The sequence below is a fragment of the Terrapene carolina genome, unplaced genomic scaffold (genome assembly GCF_002925995.2).
Source record: "Terrapene carolina triunguis isolate 2854851 unplaced genomic scaffold, T_m_triunguis-2.0 Scaffold227, whole genome shotgun sequence".
NCBI classification, from domain to species: domain Eukaryota; kingdom Metazoa; phylum Chordata; order Testudines; family Emydidae; genus Terrapene; species Terrapene triunguis.
Window position 1 is genome coordinate 2176479 of NW_020664578.1, and position 22316 is coordinate 2198794.

Here is a 22316-nt window from a genome sequence, read left to right on the forward strand (position 1 = left end):
CTGGCACGTTGGCATCAAGCTCTTCCCCTTGGGGATGCAGGACAGCGCAGGTGAGACATGAGCAGGCCGGCGGGACCGGCAGAGAGCTGATGCGGCTCTGTGGTTAGCAGGCGGAGCTACTGGGAGGTGGTGGTGGGCGGTTAGTGCCAGAGGCTTAGTTAGATAAACTCAGGGGAGCCCAAAACACAGGCCCAGGGCCAGTCTATGAAATTCACATCCCCAGTTGCCCCGGGAAAGAGGATGATTATCTGGACGTTGGGGTTGTAGCTGTGCCTGTCCCGCCCCAGCGACTGGTGTGAGCTTACGCAAACATCAGTGTCCTGGGCATGGGGGTTTCTAGCCGGTTAGGTGGGGCCCCTGCTTTGCCTCTCATTCGAGCATCTCCAAGGGCTTTGGGCAGGACGGACAAGTGGTATTAGCCTATTTACAGATGGGGAAACTGAGGCGCAGAGCAGGGAGTGACTTGTCCAGGGTCACACGCTGAGTCGGTGCAAGGGTTGGGAACTGACCCCGGAGTCCTGGCTGCCAAGCCTCTGCTCCATGCACTAGGACCAGGCTCCCTTCCAGACCTGGCAATAGAACCCAAGAGTCCTGCTAATGTGCCTCTCATCTTGTCTCTGGCCAGTAATGGAGTCAAGCTGCCCCATTCCAGTTTGGATTTCAAGCCATCCAGGGGCGAGAAGGGGACAGCATCAGCCCGGGGGTTCGGTTCAGGGGAAAACCCTGGATCATGCCCAGTTCCCAAAGCCAAACAGCCACAAGCGTCTCCGGAGGCCTCCTATCACCGGTGACACACCGGCGGCCCACGTCCGCGGCCTCACGGGAGGACGGCTGCAGTTACAGGGGGTCAGAGCAGGGGATCAGGAGTCAGGACGCCTGGGTTCTTCTCCCAGCTCTAGGGGAGTATGGGCTACTGGTGAGAGCTGGATCTAGGGCTGGAGGCTCAGCCCTAGGTTCGAGCACCCCCACTTCAGGGAGCGTTCGTCAGGGAACCTTGTGACAAAGGCACGGGACGGCCCCTCCCACACGGAGCCGTCCTGAGGTACGAGAGGTGGATCCCGCCAGGCACTGAGACACACGCGCTAGGGGCCCTTCTCCCTTCAGCCCCCAAGCCGCCCTCACCCGCTGTCTCTGGGGGCGGGCGGGCATCACTGCTCCTTGGGGCGGCCCGCCTCGGGCACGGTGCTCTGCAGGATGGAGGCGCCGCCCGGCCAGCGCAGCAGGGCCACAGTGAAACCCCCGATGATGAGCAGGTTCCCCAGCAGGGCCAGGCTGACGGTGCCGAAGGTGGCGGAGAAGGCGGGCGCCGGGGCCCGGGTGCTCAGCCAGGCCTGCCGCGAGCGCACGTCCGACAGGACGGCCTCCAGCTGGAAGTGGGTGCCCACCACTGCGCAGATGTGGAACAGCTGGTGGCTGTGCCCTGCCGAGAGATAAGTGTTGGGGGGAGGTTATCAGTCCCTGCTGTGGGTAACACTGGGGCAGGTGGGGTGGGGGAAGGGACCTGGCTGGTGGGAGGTGGGTGTGTGGGGGGTGCAGGAAGGGGCTGAGCTGATGGCGGGGGGTGAAAGGTTAGAAAGGGGCTGGTGGGTGGCTTGGACCTGGGCAAGGGGGGGATGGGAAGAGAGGGATGCCAAGAAAACACCCCTCCCCGCTTTCCCAGCTGGCCCCAGGCGCTAAAGGGCCTTTCTGCACCTGACCAGCCCCCACACCTCGACTCCCAGGGATTCACCCCCATAAGTGATGGGGAAGCTGATGGACAGAGTCACTCCAGATCTAGACATTGGAGCAGGAGGGTCCGGTGCTGGGCTCCTGAGCATGGCTGGGTCTGCGGCGTCCAGGGTAGCCAGGGCATGGTCAGGCACCTCACCCTCCATGTGGGGCAGGTCACAGGCCTCCTGGAATCCCCAGCGAGCAACCGGGGGCAGAACGGGGCGGGGGAGGGCGCCGAGGCCACAGGAGGGGTGAAGCCGTCACAGTGCGACACGCCCTGCTGGCCACGGTCGACTGGCCTCGCGACAGGGCGTCGAGACACACGGGCGTGGCTCCTACAAAGTGGGCTGGGGTCCAGGAGCCGGGTTCCCGCCCCCCCCCTTACCAATATAGTCAAAGCGCCCGGGCGCCAGGCGTTCCGGCAGGTGGGAGGCAAAGAGGAAGCCGGTGAGGAGGGCAAAGAATAGGTGGTAGAAGTAACCCGCGGTGGCATCGTTCCAGGTGCAGCCGTCCCCGAAGCAGAACAGAAGCTGCAGGGAAAACGGGGATGGGGTGGGAGAGAGGAGAAGTAGTTGTAGGGAAGACAAGTGAGGACTCCGGGGTTCTAACCTGGCTGTGGGAGTGTGCTCTAGTGGTTACATTGGGGGTCAGGACTCCTGGGTTCTATTCCTGGCTCCAGCCATGTGATCTAGGGCCATGCTCTAACCACTAGGACTCCTGGGTTCTATGCTCAGCTCTCCTGCTGACTCAGTTGAGCAAGTCACTTCCCTCCCCCACCTCAGTTTCCCCTTCTGTCAAAGCAGGACAGGAACACCGGCGTACCTCAGCGAGAAGCCATGAGGATGAATTAGTAATGTTTGCCTTCCTTTCTATCATTACATGTTGTCTATAGCTTGGGGCTGGCTAGAGGCCCCAGCAGCGATCGGGGCCAGGCATGGTACGTACCCACAGAAAGAGTTTGGAGTGTAATTAGTCGAGACAGGGAGGGGAAACTGAGGCACACAGAGGGGGGGAAATCAGCCAGCAGGTTTAGTAGCAGGGCTGGGAATAGAACCCAGCAATCCTGACTGCAAACCTCAAAGCTCTATCCATTAGACCACCCTGCCTACCTTACGGCACTAAGCATTTTCCCAAAGCAGGGCCTAACTCTTCAGGTTCCACTCCGGCAACTGCATTGCGCCAGGCAGAGCCCCGATCTGCCCCAGAAGCCAGCGTGGGTCAGCCTGGGAAATGCAGTACCCTGGGGTGGGTCATCAGATGTTCAGACACAACAAATCCTGAGTCTTGGCAGAGGGATTAGACTAGACCACCCTCGTGATCCCTTCTAACCCTACGGTTCTAGGATCAGCAGCAAGGATCAAACCTGGGACCTAGGGATGGAAAAGCACAAGCCTCTACCAACTGAGCTCAGAGACCCAGCCCCACTAGCCAGTGCGGTAGCAGGCCCAACACCTCAGTGGTCCAGCCCCACATTACCTACGTCTCCCCTACAAGCGCTACAGCTGTGCCCCTATAGTTTAGACATTTGCTACAGCCATAGAAGGGGTTTTCCCCCCATCATTGTAGTAAATCCACCCCCTGGAGTGGCAGTAGCTATCGACGGCAGAATTTTTCCAGCAGCCTAGCGGTGTCTGGGGTGGGGTGGGGTGGGTGCGTGTGTTCGTTCTGCCCGCTGAGCCCGCGCCCTCTGCAACACAGCCACTGCCTGCTAGCGCTGGGAGCAAATTCAAAGCCCGAGCGGTTCCTTTCTGGTAAGGTTGAGTCACATCCTGCATTGCTGAGGAAAACAAGCCAGGGAAGCGGTTATTGCTTGCATCGCCGGCCAGAACCCTGCAGGAGGCATTAAAGAGACACTCCCTTTTTAAAAACTGCTAATGTCTTCCATGGAAACGCCTTCTCCTGGGTTCCAACCACTCTCCTGAGTCCCACGCCTCGCTGGCTCTCCCACAGTCTCCCAGTGGGGACGGAGACAACATTTGCCACAGCAATTTGCAATGTGGGGGGCCCTCCCCCAACTCAAGACACCTCAAAGGGACTGAGCAGCAAACAGTGCTGAGCCCCCGCTCTCAGGAAGTCAGGACTCTTCCAGGTGTTTCACGGTGCACATCCAGAAGTCATGGTTATGGGGGGAGCGTCTAGAGGCCTCAGTTCTGGACTAGGACGCAGAACAACAAGACACCCTGCCCCCAAAGAGCAAACAAAGCAAATCTAGTCCCTTTGGGGAAAAAAATTGGCCTTAATCTCTCTGTACCTCAATTTGCCCATCTGTAAAATGGGGAGAAAAATGCTTCCTTTCTCCCACCCTTTGTCTATTTAGAGTGTCAGCTCTATGGGGTAGTGGCTTTGCAGCACCCACTGCAATGGGACCCAATCTTAGCTGAGGTCTCTAGGCACCACTGGTGTACAGTAATTTCCCTACCAAGCCTAGGGCAAGGGAGTCCCAACCCAAATGGCCCCTGAAATGGATTTACCCTATAAAACAGCGGGATATTGTCATAGACAAAGGGATACACAAAGGCCGTTGTCCGTAAAACCTTGCTCAGCCGGGGACACTCCAATTCCGGGAACCTGGGAATCACACAGGGAGAGATGTGGATTAAGAGCCGCACAGTCACTGAGGGCTGCCCACGAGCCTCACTAAATTCAGTTCTGGAATGGATGCGGAAACCAAACCAAATCTTCCCTCTTTTACCAGTGCCCCGGTTTATTAGCGCAGATTATTATAGCCATGATCACAAGTCGATTACTACAAATGAACCTTCACACACTGAAGCCAGGATTGATTTTTCAAAGGAGACGAGGGTCTTGTCTACACAGCCATTGACAATTGCAGAATAAGCTATTCTGTAACAGCTCCAATGCGGGCACTCGATTCCAGTATTCTGGAATAATTACTCTGATTTGGAAGTGCACTAATTATTCTGTAACAAAAGTGTCTCTTAGTCCATATTACTGTGTGGACACCAGATTATTCTGGAACGGCGAATACTGCCTAATAGTTTATTCTGCAATAGCTATTCTGATCAGGGTCCCAGACACCAAACTCCTTCCAACTGAGTGCCTAATTTCTTTAGAGTCACCTTTGAAAATCCAAGCCTGAATGATTAAGAGCAGAGAGCAGGATGAAATTCATGTTAGACTGAAATGTTAATTTACTGTTTGCAATTCACTGAGCTTGGAAAATGCACAGACTGGTCAGTTTAATTTTTTTTCTTCCTAGTGAATTTCACACTAAAATGCATTTGCAAGCCAGGCAAGGGAATTTTTGTTTCTAGTCAATTTCCCTTTCAAGATCTCATGCACAAGAAGGCAACTGGGGAATTTGGTTGGCGATATCTAGGGGAATATTTAACACCACTCTTCAGGTTTTGTAAAAATTTGATAGTTTTTTTTGTTTTGTTTTGTTTTGTTTTGTTTTTAAACACAAAAAAGCTAACGAAGGGAGTCCAAGACAACGTGACAGCATCCCATTCATTGTGATTAGTATGATCCCAACCAAATCCAGCATGTTGCTTGATTTCCTCTCCCCCTCCCACGCCCGGAAGTGTGTGGCGTTTGATTACAATTGAAGTCTGCACTGAGAATGCTGTGAAAATAAAAGTCACGATTGTTGCCACGTCCAGCTGCCTTCTTGCATAACAGCACTTGGACACCATTCCTGGTCATTTCTGTTTCAAGTGATGGTGGAAAATATGCTTGCAAAAAAAAAATTGCCATTCTATTTTAGAAAGTTACAATGTCAAAACTCCTCTCTCAGCAGATCTGTGGGTAGGCAGTGTTGTCTCTGCTGACTTCAGTGGCAAAAATAAACCTATGCTGATTTGTATGGCCCTGTACAGCACCATCTGGATTTCATTCCTCTTCCTGCAGCAGCAGGTTTGCTTACTAGTTCCAATCCGCTGTATAAACCCAGGGAAGACAATAGGACTGCATACGGGTTCCTGATGGCACAACATGGGCCTGAAAGATGTTTGTTCTTAGTGACAATGTATGAAACGGAGAAGCAGCAGCTAAGAACCAACTTGTTCTCACCAGCGAATAAAAAGAGATTTGATCTGGAGTAACCGAGAGGCAAGAAACCACACAGGACCATTCGTACAAAGGCACATTTCAGACTAGAACCTCCCCTTGAAATTAAAAACGGTTCCTTTCCCAGCTTCGGGACTGAGGCCCAATGACCTGGAGGGAGCAGCAGCTGTTCTCGTCAATTTCAAGAGCAGACCAGCATCAAGGAAAGATTAAGGAGAGGGCTGGAAGTGGGAGCAACCTGGGAAAGCAGGAGATCTTAGACCTACAGTAATTAACACCACTTCCCTCCAACTGCATAGAACAGGAGATACCCCGACCCGCTTGTTGCGCTGTTTTTACTTGGAAGACTGTCATGGCCCAGAAATGTAACCAAAACTGATTTATTTCCACATCCTCTGAGCTGTTTAGTTCCTGGCGGGTGGCACTTCTGGGGCCACTAGAGCTGAACGAAAGAAGAACACTTTGCATCTCTCCCTGCTGCTTTCTATCTGTGGATCTCAATGTGCTTGACACATCCTTCTCGTCAACGTTTTCAGAAGTTGCCACTGTCTGGGTGCCCGGTTGGGGCTGTATTTTCAGACAGCTCCCACGGATGCCAGCTGGGGTTTGGGCTGCCCAGAGATTCTGCAAATGAAGCCCCCTTTGGGTTTCTGAAACCAGTTGCCACTTTTTGAAAATCTTGGACATTCAATTCTCACCACACCCCCCTAGGGTATGTAGAATTATTTATCCATCCAGGGTATGTCTACACTGCATTGTGAACCCACATCGGTGAGACAGCTTCGTGGACTGTTTCCAAGCCCACGTCTGAGCGTCCACACTGCAGTGGAAACCCAGGTTTACAATTGCTGGACCAAGGTCTCACAGCCATGCTAACACGTCCACACTGCACTACGCCGACCTGCGGTTTGAGCTGCATCCACACTGCAAAAATGACAGGGCTTGGACCCGAGTCAGTGGGACTTTCTCTGATCCACCCCCAGAGCAGGGTCTGAGGACCTGAGTCCTTGCTGAGCCGAGTCAGATTGATGTGTGTGTGGATGGAAGGGGGGCTAGGGCTCAAACCTGAGTCAGCCCCCAGGCTTAGCGTGCAGTTTAGACAGACCCATGACTGGGGGATGGGGGAGGCTGAGGTATAGGGAATGGAAGTGATCACAAGGTCCAGCAGTGAGACAGTAGCTCAGTAGGGAATAGAACCCAGGAGTCCAGGCCAGACGCCCTATCCGCTGCTCTCGCCACTAGATGCCAATTCTCATGCTACCTGGGTACTGGCTCCCTTTAAGGACTGAATGGTTATTACTCTACAAAGGGATTTGTTTGATCAGCGTTTGAAATGAAGGCGCCTGCTTCCAACAGAACAGATGATACAACAGGCGATTCTACCCTCTGCCTGAAGCAACACGAGTGAAATCAGCCAGGGCCGGAGAACCAGCAACCAGTCTCAGAGTGGATGACCTGACGAAGAGCCGTGCGCAAGCTTGAAAGAGTCTCTCTCTCGCCAACAGAAGTTGGGCCAATAAAATATATTACTTGGCCCGCCCTGTCTGTCAGCGGACAGAACCAGACATTTCAGACAGGTGCAAGAATAATTATGGACTAACCTGCCCACCACAGGGGATGTTTCCCAGCCCCTTGTCAGCTAGAGGTTGGCTTATGACCTGAAAGATTGAAACCCCACGTCCACTGTTTTTATCCTATGTAATGTAACCATAGATTGTTCTCTTGGCTTCAGTGGCATCTTGTGGCAAGGAGTTCCACAGGCCAACGCGGCACTGCATTCAAAACAACTTGTGAAATTATGCACGAGTCTCACTCAATGCAGCCCCTGCTGAAATCAACAAGGGTTGTATGGGTGTTAAGCGTGGAATAATTTGCCTCACAAGCTAATAGGACAGATCTGCTGACTGGCTGGGGTGTTAGTGTATTATGCATAAAGAAACAGATGCAAGGAGGATTTGCAGAGCAGAGCAATGGAGAACGCCCTGATATTTTGCATAATATGTTCTTGGTACTGCATAGATCCTTACATACCGGGAGTAACAAGACAGACTGGTGCAGATAAATGAATTAAAAGCAGCCATTGGTACAAAGTAATGGTGTAAAGTGCTGTTAACCCAACGGTCTGGCATCGCATAGGCTCCATATGTGAAAGCACAGCCTATAACACAAACACACTACATTATGGGATGGCATTGATAAAGACTCCAGCTCACATTCCGCTAGTCCAGGGGTGGCCAACCCGGGGCTCCGGAGCCACATGCGGCTCTTCAGAAGTTAATATGCGGCTCCTTGTCTAGGCACCGACTCCGGGGCTGGAGCTACAGGCGCCAACTTTCCAATGTGCTGGGGGGTGCTCACTGCTCAACCCCTGGCTCTGCCCCCACTCCACCCCTTCCCGCCCCCTCCCCTGAGCCTGCCGTGCCCTCACTCCCCCCACCCCCAGCCTCCTGCAGGCCACGAACAGGTGATTGGGAGGTGCGGGGAAGGCGCTAATCGGTGGGGCTGCCGGTGGGTGGGAGGCGCTGGGAGCAGCGGGGGAGCTGATGGGGGGCTGCTGACGTATTACTGTGGCTCTTTGGCAATGTACATTGGTAAATTCTGGCTCCTTCTCAGGCTCAGGTTGGCCACCCCTGTGCTAGTCGCTTAGCGGCAGGGAAACCAACGAACTTTATGAAACCACCTTTGGGAGCTTAATAGAGCTGGGTGGAGATTTTCAACTGAAACATCTTTTTTTTTGGCAACCACAACAAAAAGTGGATTCAGTGACACCAAAAATGCCAGTTTGGTCACCTTGTTTCAGTTGGAACAAGATGCCAACGAACAATCAAAGTTCCATTTTGACGTTTTCGGAAACGAACCGTTTCAATTTGCTTATTTCACTTTCATTTTTAGGTGGTTGTTTTTTTAAACACATTAAAAAACATGCTCAAAAAAACAGAACAAAATGCTCCATTGAATTAAATGCTTCATTCAACCCCAAATGGAATGATTTGGATTTTCTGATTCACTGGGCGTTCCAGTTTTAATTTAATGTTTCTTCCAGAATTGCCAGTGAATCAAAAAACTGACTTCAGGGTGTTGGCAAAATCTAGTCCAGAGAGAACTCACTCCCCAAACTGAAATTGATCAATTGTTCAGGGGGAAACGAGAGAGGCTTTAGGGCAGTACAACACGGAGAAGTCGGATTTCAGAGGGGTAGCCGTGTTAGTCTGTATCAGCAAAAACAACGAGGAGTCCTTGTGCACCTTAGAAGTTAATCTAATCTGATTGATGACGTGGGTTTTAGCCCACGAAAGCTTATGCTCAAATAAATTTGTTAGTCTCTAAGGTGCCACAAGGACTCCTCGTTCTGAGAAGTCAGACTGGCTCTGGCAGATCAACCTGGGGAGCAGATTCCAGAGCCGAGGGGGCTGCATTTAAGCGCAAAGGAGCCTGGAAGGGTAGCCGGCTGGCTGGGCGTACAACCGAAGAGAGGAGAGTCTGTATTTCTCACCGTGGTGAGATTTCCTAATCAGAGACAGATCTCCCATGGGTGTAACTTGGTGTCACTTGAAGTCAACGGGGCTGTGCTGATTAGGGTGACCGGATGTCCCGATTTTAGGGTCTTTTTCTTATATAGGCTCCTATTACCCCCCACCCCCATCCCGATTTTTCACATTTGCTGTCTGGTCACCCTAGTGCTGGTTTACAGCAGCCAAGGATGTAGCCTGGGGAGCTGCCGGGCTGACCCAGAAGGAGAAGCGTACTCCCAAAGGCTGGGCTATTCAACAGAGCTGCACCTGACCCAGGACCGTGGATCCAACTGGCGAGGGCATCCGGATTCCAGAGCTGAATTCTGTGGCTCGAGCCCCTCCCTAGATACAAGCCCAGAGACCCTTTGGCCTCGTCTTTAACTCGCTGCCACTGGCCGCTTGCCACATGGCAGCTTTGGACTTACCCAGGCTGTAGAGGCTGAGGGCTCCATAGTCAAAGAAGTAGCAGATGTGGCGGGCGTGGGCGGACATGGTGCTGAAGGTGTGGGCACAGCTGGAGGTGAAGGGGTACAGGCAGACCAGCAACATGTAGACAAGGAAAGGCCAGTTGTAGGCGTCTCTGCAGAAATCCAGGGAGGAGGAGAGCCCCAGGAACCGCCACACGAAATACCTGAGAGGTCCATGGGCACAAATGGGGATGGTGCATCACAGGGACGATAGCTCCCCCCAGACCTTAATGAGCTCTGGCCAACTTCCCACACCCTCTGAGCTTAGGGAGCCGGGAACCAGACCTCTGGAGTTTCTAGATCAAGCTCCGCAGCATTGTCATGTCAGTTCCCACATGGTGAAACTGAGGCAGAAATGAAGAGAACAGAACATAACTCAGGATTCCCGACTCCCCGTACCCTCTGCTCTAGTCACTAGGCCCTTGTGCCTTTGAAGAGCTGGGAATGGAACCCAGGAGTCCTGACTCCTGCTCTACTCACTAGACATCACTCCTTCAAGGGATGTCTACACAGCACCTAAACACCCACGGCTGGCCCATGTCAGCTGACTCGGACTCGTGGGGCGGGACTGTTTGATTGCAATGTTCGCTTCCAGGCTCAGGCAGAAAGCCGGGCTCCAGGACCCTGTGGGGCGGGAGGGTCCAAGACCCCGGGCTCCAGCCCAAGCACTGCAATGAAACAACCCTGTGTAGATCCGTGGTTCCCAAACATTAACAGCCCGTGAACCCCTTTCACGAAAATATCAAATCTCACAAACCCCCTCCTAAAAATGAATATTTCCAGGGATTTTTTCCCTTACCTGAGCATAAATGATAGAAGCAGTGATCTTGGAAATAATTCGGGTTTTTTATGACACGCTTATTACACACTATTTATCATTACATTACATTATTAATTTTATTACATTACGAAAACGGCACCACTCTTCCAAGATTCCACTTCTGTAGCTCGTGTCACTTCGATTAAGCCTCCTACATGTTTCATCCAGGAGAACCAGCCGTGAAACAGCAGGAAGGTATTTAAGAAGCCAACTCAAATAAAGAGTTTCTCCCACAAGCATTCGGGTCTTGAGCAGTCCAGGCAAACAACACAGCACTACAACAAAGCTTAAACTTGTTCTGCCAGGAAGTCATGGTCACGGGGCTCGGGCTGCCGGCCCCCACGGGGGTTGGGGTCCCTAGTAGGGTGACCAGATGTCCCGATTTTATAGGGACAGTCCTGATTTTTGGGTCTTTTTCTTATATAGGCTCTTATTACCCCCCACCCCCTGTCCCGATTTTTCACACTTGCTGTCTGGTCACCCTAGGGACGGCTCTGTCCGCTATTACAGAATTTTTTCTGAGAACCCCCTGATACATTTTGCGAACCCCCAAGGCTTCACGAACCCCAGTTTGGGAACCACTGGTGTAGACCAATCCCCACGACCGTGAGTCGGCTGGCACGGGCCAGCCAGGGGGTTTCCTTCACTGTGTAGACACACCCTCAGAGGCCAAAGGATGGAACCCCGGAATAACGACTCCCAGTTCCCTGGTCTGGCGACTAGACCACCCTGCTTCCATTGCTGGGACGGATTCCTTGAAGAGTTAACAGCTGCGTGGGGACCCAGCTGTCGTTTCTTCATATTGACTATTGGGCAAAGCCTGAACTGGACTCTATGACCCAGGAGGACCCTCTCAGTCCTGTCTCCTATGTAATAATGTGCAAGATTGGCACCCCTCCACCAAGGCCCATGCCACAGCAGCGAAGGGCAGGTGGTAGAGCTGGGGGGCAACATAGTTTTTCCGCCCCCATGAAAGTTCAAGAGAGCAAAGAAATTTCCCATTCAGAAATGGGCCGAAAAGTTAAAAAAAAAAAGTTTCAAAAAGGTTTGGTTCGGGTCAATGCTTTCGAGGATTTTCCCGTGGGTTATTTTGATTGGCGGTGGTTTTCTTACTTTAATTGGCTTTACAGCTCTAAACAAAGAGCCACTTTGATCTGGAAAACGCCCAATTTTTCATTTCGAAGAGGCTGAAACGAAACATTCCAGCAGGTCTCCAAAAAAAAAAAAGGGGGGGGGGGGGGGGGGGGGGAGGTTGAGTTAAAAAAAATCCATTGAAACCTCCCGTTTCCCCCACGAAGAGTTTCAACCCATCGGCATTTTCCGACAGAGACGTGTTTAGCTGAAAGATTCCCACATTCTCACAGCTATCTCCATTGAGTGAGTCCGTGCCCCCAGGAAGCCACGCTCCCAGGCAGGACGGGCATCGCCCCGCGGCTGAGGAGTCACGCTTCATGTGGTGCAGCCCAGCCAGTCACTTACCAGGTCGGGAGGAAGTGGGTCCAGATATTGACAGTCTCGTTGGTCATTTGGAAGGAGCTCAGGATGCAGTCCAAGGCAGAGCTCTTTGGATGGCGGTAGCCGGATATGATGCCATCCTCCCAGAAGATCTGCCCGGGGAGAAAAGCCACGTCGGGTCAGAGGGAACCACAAGGAGGCGTTATTTCATCCCTTAGTGAAATCCACATTGGGACATCCCTATACAGTATCTCCAAATGCTTTCCACAGGAGGTCAGTATCAACAGCCCCATTGTACAGATGGGGAAACTGAGGCACAGAATGGAGCAGTGACTTGCCTAAGGTCGCCCAGTGGCAGAGCTGGGAAGAGAACCCAGGTCTCCCACCCCCCAGGGCAGAGTCCTATCTGCTGCCCCCCACAGCATAGGGGTTTTGTCTCTGAACCAGGAGCAGAATCAGGGCCCCTCTCTTTCATTGGGGGATTTTCCATGGGGGCTTCTGTGCTGGGAGTTGCACGGAGCTGCCTTTGGAAGAGAGAAGCAGGGCCACCCATGATGCAACAATCCGTCCTGGAATCACCGCCGCGTGGGAGAGGCAGGGCTGGGAGTCCGGGAACAGAGCCTGCCTTATGCTCACTGTTCAGAAAGTTCAGCCGGGGCCAGGGGACCTGACCCGCCACCCACCCAGCCTGTCCTCACCACTCGGAGTCATTTCACTCACTGCATGTTATGCTGGGGGAGTGTTGACCTCATCTCAAAGACCGGAGGCCAGATCCTCGACTGGTGTAAATCAGGGTCTACGCTGACACCAGCTGGAGATCTGGCCCAGTGACGCCAATGGAGTGACACCCATTTACACCAGCTACGTGGGATCTGGCCCCATTGGCTCCAATGGATCTGGGCAGATTTATGCCCCACTGGGGATAAGATCCTGACTACGGAGGACACAATGAATCAGAACAAGCAGACTAATAGGAGAAAGACGGCAAAATGCCACACTGTTCAAATCAGCAATTTACTAAGTGTGCGCGTGGGTGTGTTAGAAGGGGGGGTGGGTCCTGCTGAATAGGGATGGGGGGGGGTAACGATTGTCCTCCCCTAAAGAGATTTTATTATTTGTCTCACGGTAGCACCCCAGAGCCCTCATCATGAACCAGGACCCCATGGTGCTAGGCGCTGTACAAACAGAACAATAAATCGGTCCCTACCCATGGTACCACCACATCACACAACAGCCTTCTCCTTCCAATATACTAAGCCTCAGGAAGTTAACATGGGCTTTGTAAAGCCTTTGCCACCGGTTGCCTCCCAGGTCTGTCTCTTTCATTGACCTTGTACACCTGATTCTCCCAGGTCTATCCCAACAGGACTGTGGTGATTTCAGTGGCATGACTCCTCATGTACCCCTGCTCTAACTCCATGGGGGTCCCTCCTCTCCATTTATACCCCGGCTGGGGAGAGGCAAACGAGGCCCTGTGTGTGCTGAATTGTTTTCCATCCTAGATAGAAGCAATTGCTTCTTTCTCCAGGTGAATCTTGTTTTGTCTACTGCTCCCATAACTGATCCCTTTAGTACAGCATGTGCGTGTCCTCTCTGGTATTTGCAACTTGGCCCCCTTTGGTAGCGCGTGAATTTCATTTAACGTGCCTTCCCCGTACCACCTATAAAGATGCTAAATAAAACCAGAACTAACCCTGGTCCCTGCACCCCATCCCCACTCACTTCATCTCCCCGCTCCTAATTCAACAGATCGCTTGATATATCAGTACACTCCATATTGTATGCACCAATTACATGGAGCCTCCCAAAGGTCTGTGTTGTAATATAGGGTTCACTTGCAATATATTATTTAGCCACTAGATGGCTCCGTATGCGGTAGAGAGCACCCGGAGGGGAAATGCGGTTGCCTGGTCAACAAAGGAGACAAAGCTGGGACTCGTTCTGTGTGGAAGGTTGCCTGTTTGGATCTAGTTCCTGCTTAGAGACAGACTGGAATTGCAGAGATCAAGACACGTGATCGAGGTGAAGTGGGGCAATACTCACACGAGGTACTTGGTGAACCCTGAATATCTGAGGCAACTTTATCGTCAGCATTTTAGGTCAGAGGAGGGGGGGAAATAAATATTAAAGGTGCAGGTGGCTCGGCCTTCAGGAGAGCAGCAATGAACCCCTCAGAGCCTCTAACTCTCCTATGCGGCTTCGCTCTTCTCTAGCCCCTTGCTAGAGGGTCGAACATTGGTGTCCTGGAAAGACATTGCAAATAAAGGGGGAGAGAAAGCAAAATAATTATCATTGCACAGCAACACAGAGGGAATATACAGTCAGCTTGCACCGGGAATGGTGGACTAGGGCTCAGCACGTCCCAGGTACTCTCCAAACAGAGAAGCAGCAGCATCCCCGGCCCAGAAGAGTCCGGAAGATCTCACAAGCAGGGAAGAACGCTCGCTGCCTGGAAGCTGTGATCGCTTGGATTCCGCAGCATTGCCAAGTGTTCCAAAAATCACGAGTCGGGTGCGCCAAAGTCATTAGATTGGCTTAGCAACGTCGTGAGATTTAATGGGGGGAAAAAATCACAGATTGTTTGATTTGCCAACTGGTTTCCGAGCATTCGCGGTGCTCTCGTGTCGTGATTTTAAGCTCTTTTTTTAGCGCCCTGGCCACTTCCAGGGATTCTCACAACATTTTTGGGGGCCTCAGAGTGTGGCCACCAACTCTTGCTGGTGGCCGCTCTGACAAACCCGTCTCTTTGTCCCTTCAGCGAGAGCCCAACCCGGTAGGTCCAGAGCTTGTGTCCCAGGCTCTCCGTGCCCCAGCTGGGCTGGAGCAGGGGAGCGCCCCGGTGACCAAACCCCACAGCTGCCTCCACTGACAAGAGCCGCCTCTGGCGCTACACACACAGGCCCCATGCGTCCCCAGAGGGGCTGCCCAGAGCCCCTGAGGAGGCTGCGTAGTGCAGGACGCCGATCCCTGCTGGCAACCCCAATCTCTGCCCAGGCTTTGGAGGCTGTCGTGGCAGCAAAAAAAAATCTGCTGGGGGCCGCGTTTGAGAAACGCTGCACTAGACCGTGCCACATCTGTGAAAGGAACCAGGACTAGAAGGGAACATCTGCATCTCGTCTCCTTTTCTCCAGTTACTCATATTGATGGCAGGTGTTTGAACTAAGAAGGGAGCCGGGGTTGAGACTAGAACCCAAAACCCCTGCTCTCAGTTTTGGCAATGTGGTCCAATGGTTAGAGCAAACGGCTGGGAGCCAGGGCTCATTGACTCTGGGAAGCAGCGTGGTGACGTTGCGCAGTCTATATGGTTTTATAAAAATATGGTAATGAGTGAATATAATGTAACTGGAATATGCTTCATGTATCATTACAAAGCTTATAATCTACTGAGTGTGATCATCCTATTTGTATAAATGTACCACTCTTGTATCTGGGACTAGAAATAGGAAATACAACTCTGAGGGCCTATTGTAATTATGCAAAGCGTGGGCCATTAATGGTGGTTTGGAAGCTTAATGGCTCCCATCAACCAGGACAATTGACTGGGGCTCTGTTTGCAGTCAGGCCTTGCTGTGAGTCAGGCTGGGAGGAATGAAGGCTTGGGGGTCTTACAGCGTCATGTGATCATGTCACCTGAACTGGAATCCATCTTTAACCTGGTGCTTTTCCAGTGAGGGGGATGGAAACCCAGAGAGAGACAAAGGATTCCCGCCTTATGCAAAAGATATATAAAGGGGTGGAACAGAACAAAGGGGAGTAGGGTGACCAGATGTCCCGATTTTATAGGGACAGTCCCGATTTTTGGGTCTTTTTCTTATATAGGATCCTATTACCCCCCACCCCCTGTCCCAATTTTTCACACTTGCTGTCTGGTCACCCTAAAGGGGAGGCGCCATCATGAAGAATCCCCTAGCTACCACCGGAGCTGGAACAAGAGCTGTGCCAGGGGAAAGAATTGTGCCCAGGCCTGGAAGGTGTCCAGTCTGAGGAAAAAACGTACTGAAGCATCTCTGAGGGTGAGATTATCTGTATTCAGTTTGATTAGACATAGATTTGCACATTTTATTTTATTTTGCTTGGTGACTTACTTTGTTCTGTCTGTTACTACTTGGAACCACTTAAATCCTACTTTCTGTATTTAATAAAATCACTTTTTTCCTTATTAACTCAGAGTATGTATTAATACCTGGGGAAACAAACAACTGTGCATATCTCTCTATCAGTGTTATAGAGGGCGAACAATTTATGAGTTTCCCCTGTATAAGCTTTATACAAGGTAAAACGGATTTATTTGGGTTTAGACCCCATTGGGAGTTGGGCATCTGAGTGTGAAAGACAAGCACACGTCTGTGAGCTGTTTTTAGGTAAACCTGCAGTTTTGTGGCAAGTAATTCAGACCCTGGGTCTGTGTTGGAGCAGACGGGAGTGTCTGGCTCAGCAAGACAGGGTGCTGGAGTCCTGAGCTGGCAGGGAAAGCAGGAACAGAGGTAGTCTTGGCACATCAGGTGGCAGCTCCCAGGGGGTTTCTGTGATCCAACCCGTCACAAGCGTTTCCTAGTGGTTAGAGCAGCAGACTGGGTGCAAGGCTTCAGGGGCTCTATTCCCAGCTCTCTTGTGGACTCACTGCACAGCCTTGGACAGGTCACTGAGGTGTTGCTCTGTTCATGTTGCAAGGCCTGAGTGAGGAACGGAAGTTTTAGGCGCCTAAGTCCCATTCACTTTCAATGAGACTTCAGCTCCTCACCCCGTTAGGCCGTGCGACGTGAGCAGAACAATGCCTAAATACCTTTAAAAAAACATCCGGGCCTCATCCCCATCCATAAAACAGGGGTGATTCTCATTGGTATTGCATTAGCACTTAGCAGCCCTACTCACGGACCAGGACTAGGTGCTGTACAGACCCAGAACACAGACAGCCCCTGCCTCAAAGGCTGTACAATCAAAGGACCAAACAAGAGACCGGTCACGCAGAGAGGATGAGCATCATTCCGACTTTTGCCAGCCTGGTCCACTTAGGCTGCAGACCTTTTGGGGGCAAGGACTGTCTCGCTCCGTGTTGTCTGTGCAGCACCTGACACGATGGAGCCTTGAGCTCAGCTGGGTGCTCCAGGTCATCACAGATCACAAATGGCCTTGGGAAAGACCTAGCATAATTTTGCCACAGATTTCACCATCCTCCAGACCCGTGACGATAAAGGGAGCCTCCAAAAATCGACCGATGTTAGAAACCAACGTTGCCTTGTTTGGCTCGAGTTCCCCCGACTCCCCTAAGGGGAGCACGGCCCTATCCTGCCAAAAGAACAGCAGCAAAAAAATCAACTCCCCCTCCCCACCCCTTTGCTAGAAATCAAGCCTCCTTTGTCAGTTTCACACAAGGCTTCCATTGAATGCCAGCCATCCGCATCACGTGACTCCCAAAGGGTCAGGAGGGAGCAGCAGAAGCCAAGGTGAAAGTTAGTTGCATAAGGTTTGAACAGAGGGAGAAAGTCAGAAAGAGCCAATCTGCCGGAACAGCTGCACCGAACAAGATAATCCGCGTCAGATTTCCCCTCTCCTCCTCCTCCCCTGAACTGGGGCTCCAAATCGAGACACCCACCAGCTGCAACGGGGTTCAGAAAGATCAGGCTCTGGGTCAGCCCCTTGCTGTTTGCTCCGCAGTCAATGCTTTGTCCAAGACGACAAGCAGATCTCCTTGTCCCCGACTCCGAGCGTACCAGCCTGTATCTATCGCTGCTGCACCTCTAGCCTCTCCTGGACATGGCTGTATGTCACTCTGAACAGCGTTAGCCAACCGAGAATCATCATACCCTTGGAGGGGAGGAGGAGAGGGAGAGCGGAGCCAGATTTGAAAGGTTTAACCTCTTGAAGATTTTCTTTGATTATTATTTTGGTCAACCTAGCGCCTAAGAGCCCTAGTCAGGACCTCATGGTGCAAGGGGCTGTACAAACACAGACCAAAAAAAAAGACAGTCCCTGCCCCAGAGACCTTCCGATCTAAGTCAGAAAGACAAAGAGACAACAGATGGAGTCGGACGGGGGAGTACAAGGCGAAAGTGATCGGCCCACCAAGGCGTAACCGTTGCCAGGTTTCCTGTAGGCATCCCAGCCAAGGAGAGTTTTCACATTCCAAGTTTAGAGTCATCCAATCAGAAACCTCATCTTCCCTAGGGTCAGACTGGCCCTGCTCAGGTGCCCGGTGAGAAGGGAGAAAAGGGAAAGGAATCTTTGAACCCAATTCCTTTGGGCAGGGGGCCCATCCAGCTCCCTCTCAGTCTTTGACTGGGCCCCTCCCACGCCACATACTCACAACAGCCTCCTGGCTCACCTCCTTCCCTACCTGGGGTTGGGCTGCGGGGGAAAAGACCCTTCGATGACGGTGACGCACACAGATGCTGTGGCGATGAGGGCCAGAGAAGAACCCAAAAGAGACAGCAGCGGGGGCCAGTGGGTAGAGCACTGGGGCTGGGAGTGAGGAGAGCTCCCGCTCAACTGATGATGGAGCTTTGGGAAAGTCCCTTCCCTTAGATCGCCCTTTTGTTAAACAGGTAACGAGCCCCATCTCCCAGGGGGCGGGGCGGCATGATTCACTAGTGTTCGAAAACAGCTCCAAGGTTCTTGGCTGGAGGTGGAAAGGCAAGTTCTGGCAAGCATCAGACAAACCCTGCGATGCGGAGGAGTAAGATGCTTGTGAGAAGTGCGATACGCTGCCTATGTAGGTAATTATGACTCCCGCCGCTGAAGGAACTAACAGAGCGCCTCATAGTCTTAATCAGTTTATTCTCACAAACAGCTGTATCAGTCCCATTTTACAGATGGGGGAAACTGAGGAAGAGAAAGATTAAGGCCCAGAACCTAAAAGGTAAACCTGAATACCTTCGAGGATCTGGGCCTAACTGACTTGCCTGAGGTCACATGAGGAGCCAGGAATCGAACAGAGATTTCTTATCTATGTGTCGTAGGGTTTTATACTGCTGCCCATCACCATAGCCTCTGGGCACCTTCCATATAAAATCAGTATCGTATAAAGTGCGTAGCGGACTTTATGGAGCCTCTGGCACTTCCTCCTTCCGGGTAAAACCCGGAGCTCCAATCCAGTGCTGCACCCCAAGACCACCCTTCCTACCATCAGCACCTGAATGAGGGGCATAATCCCCATTGCAGAGGGGCAAATGGAGGCACCGAATCTGCATGATAGCAGACCCTAACCTACCTCCCATTCGCCAGACAGGCAGGGCTGGGGTTTTAGGAGGAAAGAAGCCATGGGATCGATTTTAAAATGCATTGGGAAATGAAGCCTTATAAAGAGGCCTCTCTGCAGCAGACGCTGCTAAGCACTCAGCGACTTTCCGTATTCAAAGCACTCTACAGTCATCAGCGAATAAAGTCTCACCCCTGCCAGGCAATAAGACTGCCTAGCGCTCACCCAGAATAGTGCTTTATCAGCCAAGCGCTTCGCAGCCATCACCCCGCTAAAACCTCCCCGGGTCTGAGGGGAGCCGTGGGGCCTCCATTTTACAGATGAGGAAACGGAGGTACAGAGAGGGGACACCGCATGCCACTGGCAGAGCTAGGAAGAGAACCCGGGAGTCCTGACTCAGAGTCCCCTAAAGCCCCAGTATCCGTCATTAATCATCCTGGGTCAGACCCACCGCTGAGGTGGAGGGCTGGGAGTGCTGCAAAGGAGGGCCCAGGGATAGGGGTGCTAGCCTGGTACCGAGGATGCCTGGGTTCGATTCCCTGCTCCGCCACAGACTCCTTATGTGACCTTGGGCAAGTCACTTAGTCCCGGTGCCTCAGCTCCTGTCATAGCACACCCTTGCCATGGGCACCCCCTTGTTCCTGGACACAGCATTGCAGGGGACTTTGCTTCTAGCGCCCCTGCTCACTGCTTCCTTGGCCCCAACGGTGTCCTGACTCTCCCAGGGTCTGGCCCTCCAGCCAGCTCACTGAAAAGTTCAATCCCCTTCTGGGGTAACAAAAGGTCCAAGTAAATCTCTAAACTAGCAGCTCCTGTCCCCCACTCTTGAACGTCCCTGCGGCGTATCTCCTATGCTGCTACCTCCAGGCAGGTTTCCCCTCCACGGGCCCCCTTTCTAGGGACACTGGCAGCTTCCCTCCGGGATCTCCCTGCTCCTTTCGGGGCCCCTCCAGAGGAGTCCAGCTGGCTCCATATGGGTCTCTTTCCGGCTGGCTTCTCCAGCCTCTTCTCTCCTGGGCCTCCTCCTTGACTGAGTTCACGGCTCTGTTTAAGGAGCCCTCTCTGATTCCACTCCCCCCGCCCCTAGACACAGGTGGGGTCAGTCGTTATAATTAAAGTCTCCTTCACATCCAGCTAGGATCACTCAGGAGGCTGAGGGACAGCTGCTAGCTCACAGCCCGGCTGGCCTTAATGGTCCAGCCGGCCTGTACAAGGGGGATCGTAGCACTGCCCTACCGCTCAAGAGGGCTGTGAGGATAAATCGATTCAAGACCGTGAGGCTCTCGGCTACTAAGTAACGGGGACCAGATAAGTACTGTAGCTAGATTGACTACAATGTAACTATGCCAGTTTACACCAGCGAGGATCTGGTCCCGTTCCACAGATGGGGAAACTGAGGCACGGTGGGGGGGGGGGGGGGAAGAGAGCAAATCAGAAACAGAACCCAGGAGTCCTGCCTCCCTGTCCTCCAACGTCCCATTTGGAGACTATCCCCAAGCAGGCGGGTAGCTCCCTTCTCACAGTGTATTAACAGGGAAAGGGGAAGGAAAGAAAAAAAATGCCAGCTGGTGACCACCCTACAGATAATGGTAAAGCCAGAGAGCAGAAGAAATGCCAAACCTGGTCCGGAGATGGTAGACGGGGGATCCCCCAGCCGTTGCTACCGCTTCATGGTATCTGCCTGGAGCGCCGAGCGCGCTGCATCGGAAGGGGCCCTCCTAACTATTCCACTGGTGTGTTTTTTCTCTCTTTTTTTAGCCACATTCCTTGGCAGAGCACATGGAAAGCAGCCAAGGGCTCCCTCCCATGACAGCTCCAGCCTATTGGTGGAGGGGGAAGAAAAGGCCTCTTTGAGAGGCTGGGATCAGGAGACAACAGAGTTGATAAAAAGGAGCTTTTGTACTGGAAATATCCCATTATTCCCCCCCCCCCACCCTTACATTTTAGTCTTAAAACATCCACCGCATAGACTGCAAAGCCATCGGGCGCCCTCCCTTCTTGGGAGGCCTCCCCCAGCTAAAAGCGTTAGCCTCCAGCGTATAAACTCACAATCCCTAGTGTCTGCCCGGGGCATTCCATACCCTACTTCTGGGCTCCCTCCCATCCAGCGGACAGGGACCCCGCAGGGCACAGTTCACCAGCGGGGCATTATTGTAAAGACTTTCGCCCCCAGCTGTGCACATGCAGCTCAGAACCTCGCCGCATGATATTGGGGGGGGGGGGGGAAGACAAACCAGAAAAACAGGAGCCGTTTCTCGCCATCACAGAATCCAGAGTGTCCTTTGGCGACATCATCATGGTCAGATATTCCATAACACTTGCCCTAAAGGATTTCTGGAGTGCTTTGCAAACAGGGCTGTGACATTAATCATAATGCTCTCAATGCTTATCTTGGGCTCCCCCCGTTTATAAAGGGTTAATATACAATTAATAGACCTTACCCGAATGCTTCAGACAGGAGTACGGCCCAGATCCTCACCGTATTTAGGCTCCTAACTTCCACTGATTTCAGGGGAAGCCTAAATATCTTGGGTCACCATTAAACCAAGCTGGCATGGCTGAGATCAAGTTGAAGAAGGGTAGAGGTGGCGTTTAAGTGGGGAGGATGCTGCAGTGATCTGTTAGGGCCCAGGTGTAGATCACGCCCTTCATCATTAGCTAGAAGAAAGTCACCTGCAGAAAGATTCAAGTTCAGAGGTGGCTGCAAATTGGGAGGAGCCGTATGCCCAAGCGAGGACAAAGAAATAATACAGAAAGACCTAAAATACAATTATTAGTGACTTTCACTTGGACTGACCAGGGCTTCTCTACAAAGTGAGTTATTGCACAGCCAGCCAGGGCGTGAATCTAGAGTGCACCAGCTCGCCACGCAGTAACGGCCGGCGCGGTCGCTGCTACTGTGCAGTGAATGTCCCTGAGCGCAGCGTGGCATATGCCTGCTTGAGAAATGCAACATGCTAAGCTGCACTCTAGGACTCCAGCAGCGTCCGCAGGGGAAGTTACTGTGTGGCAAGCTGGGGCGCGCTACAGAATCACCTGCTGGCTTCCCGTGCATTATCCTGCCATGTAGATACATCTTTCGGCTCCACAGTCGCTGCTGTAAACAAGACACTTGTCACTTGTGAAAA

At 52.3% G+C, this 22316-nt stretch overlaps 1 protein-coding gene across 1 annotated transcript; it reads right to left on the minus strand.

Annotated features, from left to right (window-relative positions):
* Positions 1 to 1089: 1089 nt before the first annotated feature.
* On the minus strand, positions 1090 to 20894 carry PAQR6 (progestin and adipoQ receptor family member 6). The gene is made up of 8 exons (XM_026656278.2): positions 20809 to 20894; positions 14037 to 14236; positions 12018 to 12145; positions 9677 to 9882; positions 7771 to 7897; positions 4182 to 4278; positions 2096 to 2240; positions 1090 to 1420 (listed from the first exon to the last, which is right to left on the minus strand). The coding sequence occupies exons 2-8, from the start codon at positions 14085 to 14087 to the stop codon at positions 1149 to 1151; spliced, it is 1026 nt and encodes a 341-aa protein (XP_026512063.1). The 5' UTR covers positions 14088 to 14236; positions 20809 to 20894; the 3' UTR covers positions 1090 to 1148.
* Between the last annotated feature and the right edge of the window lie 1422 nt (positions 20895 to 22316).

Excerpts from the sequence above, each read along its gene's own strand:
- PAQR6 (XM_026656278.2), bottom strand. The coding sequence starts at position 14,087 with ATGCTGACGATAAAGTTGCCTCAGATATTCAGGGTTCACCAAGTACCT. Across the intron at positions 4,279-7,770 it reads AGTCTGTCTTGTTACTCCCG|GTTCCCGGAATTGGAGTGTC; the intron begins GTATGTAAGGAT and ends TGTGATTCCCAG. Across the intron at positions 2,241-4,181 it reads ATATCCCGCTGTTTTATAGG|CTTCTGTTCTGCTTCGGGGA; the intron begins GTAAATCCATTT and ends TTTTCCCTGCAG.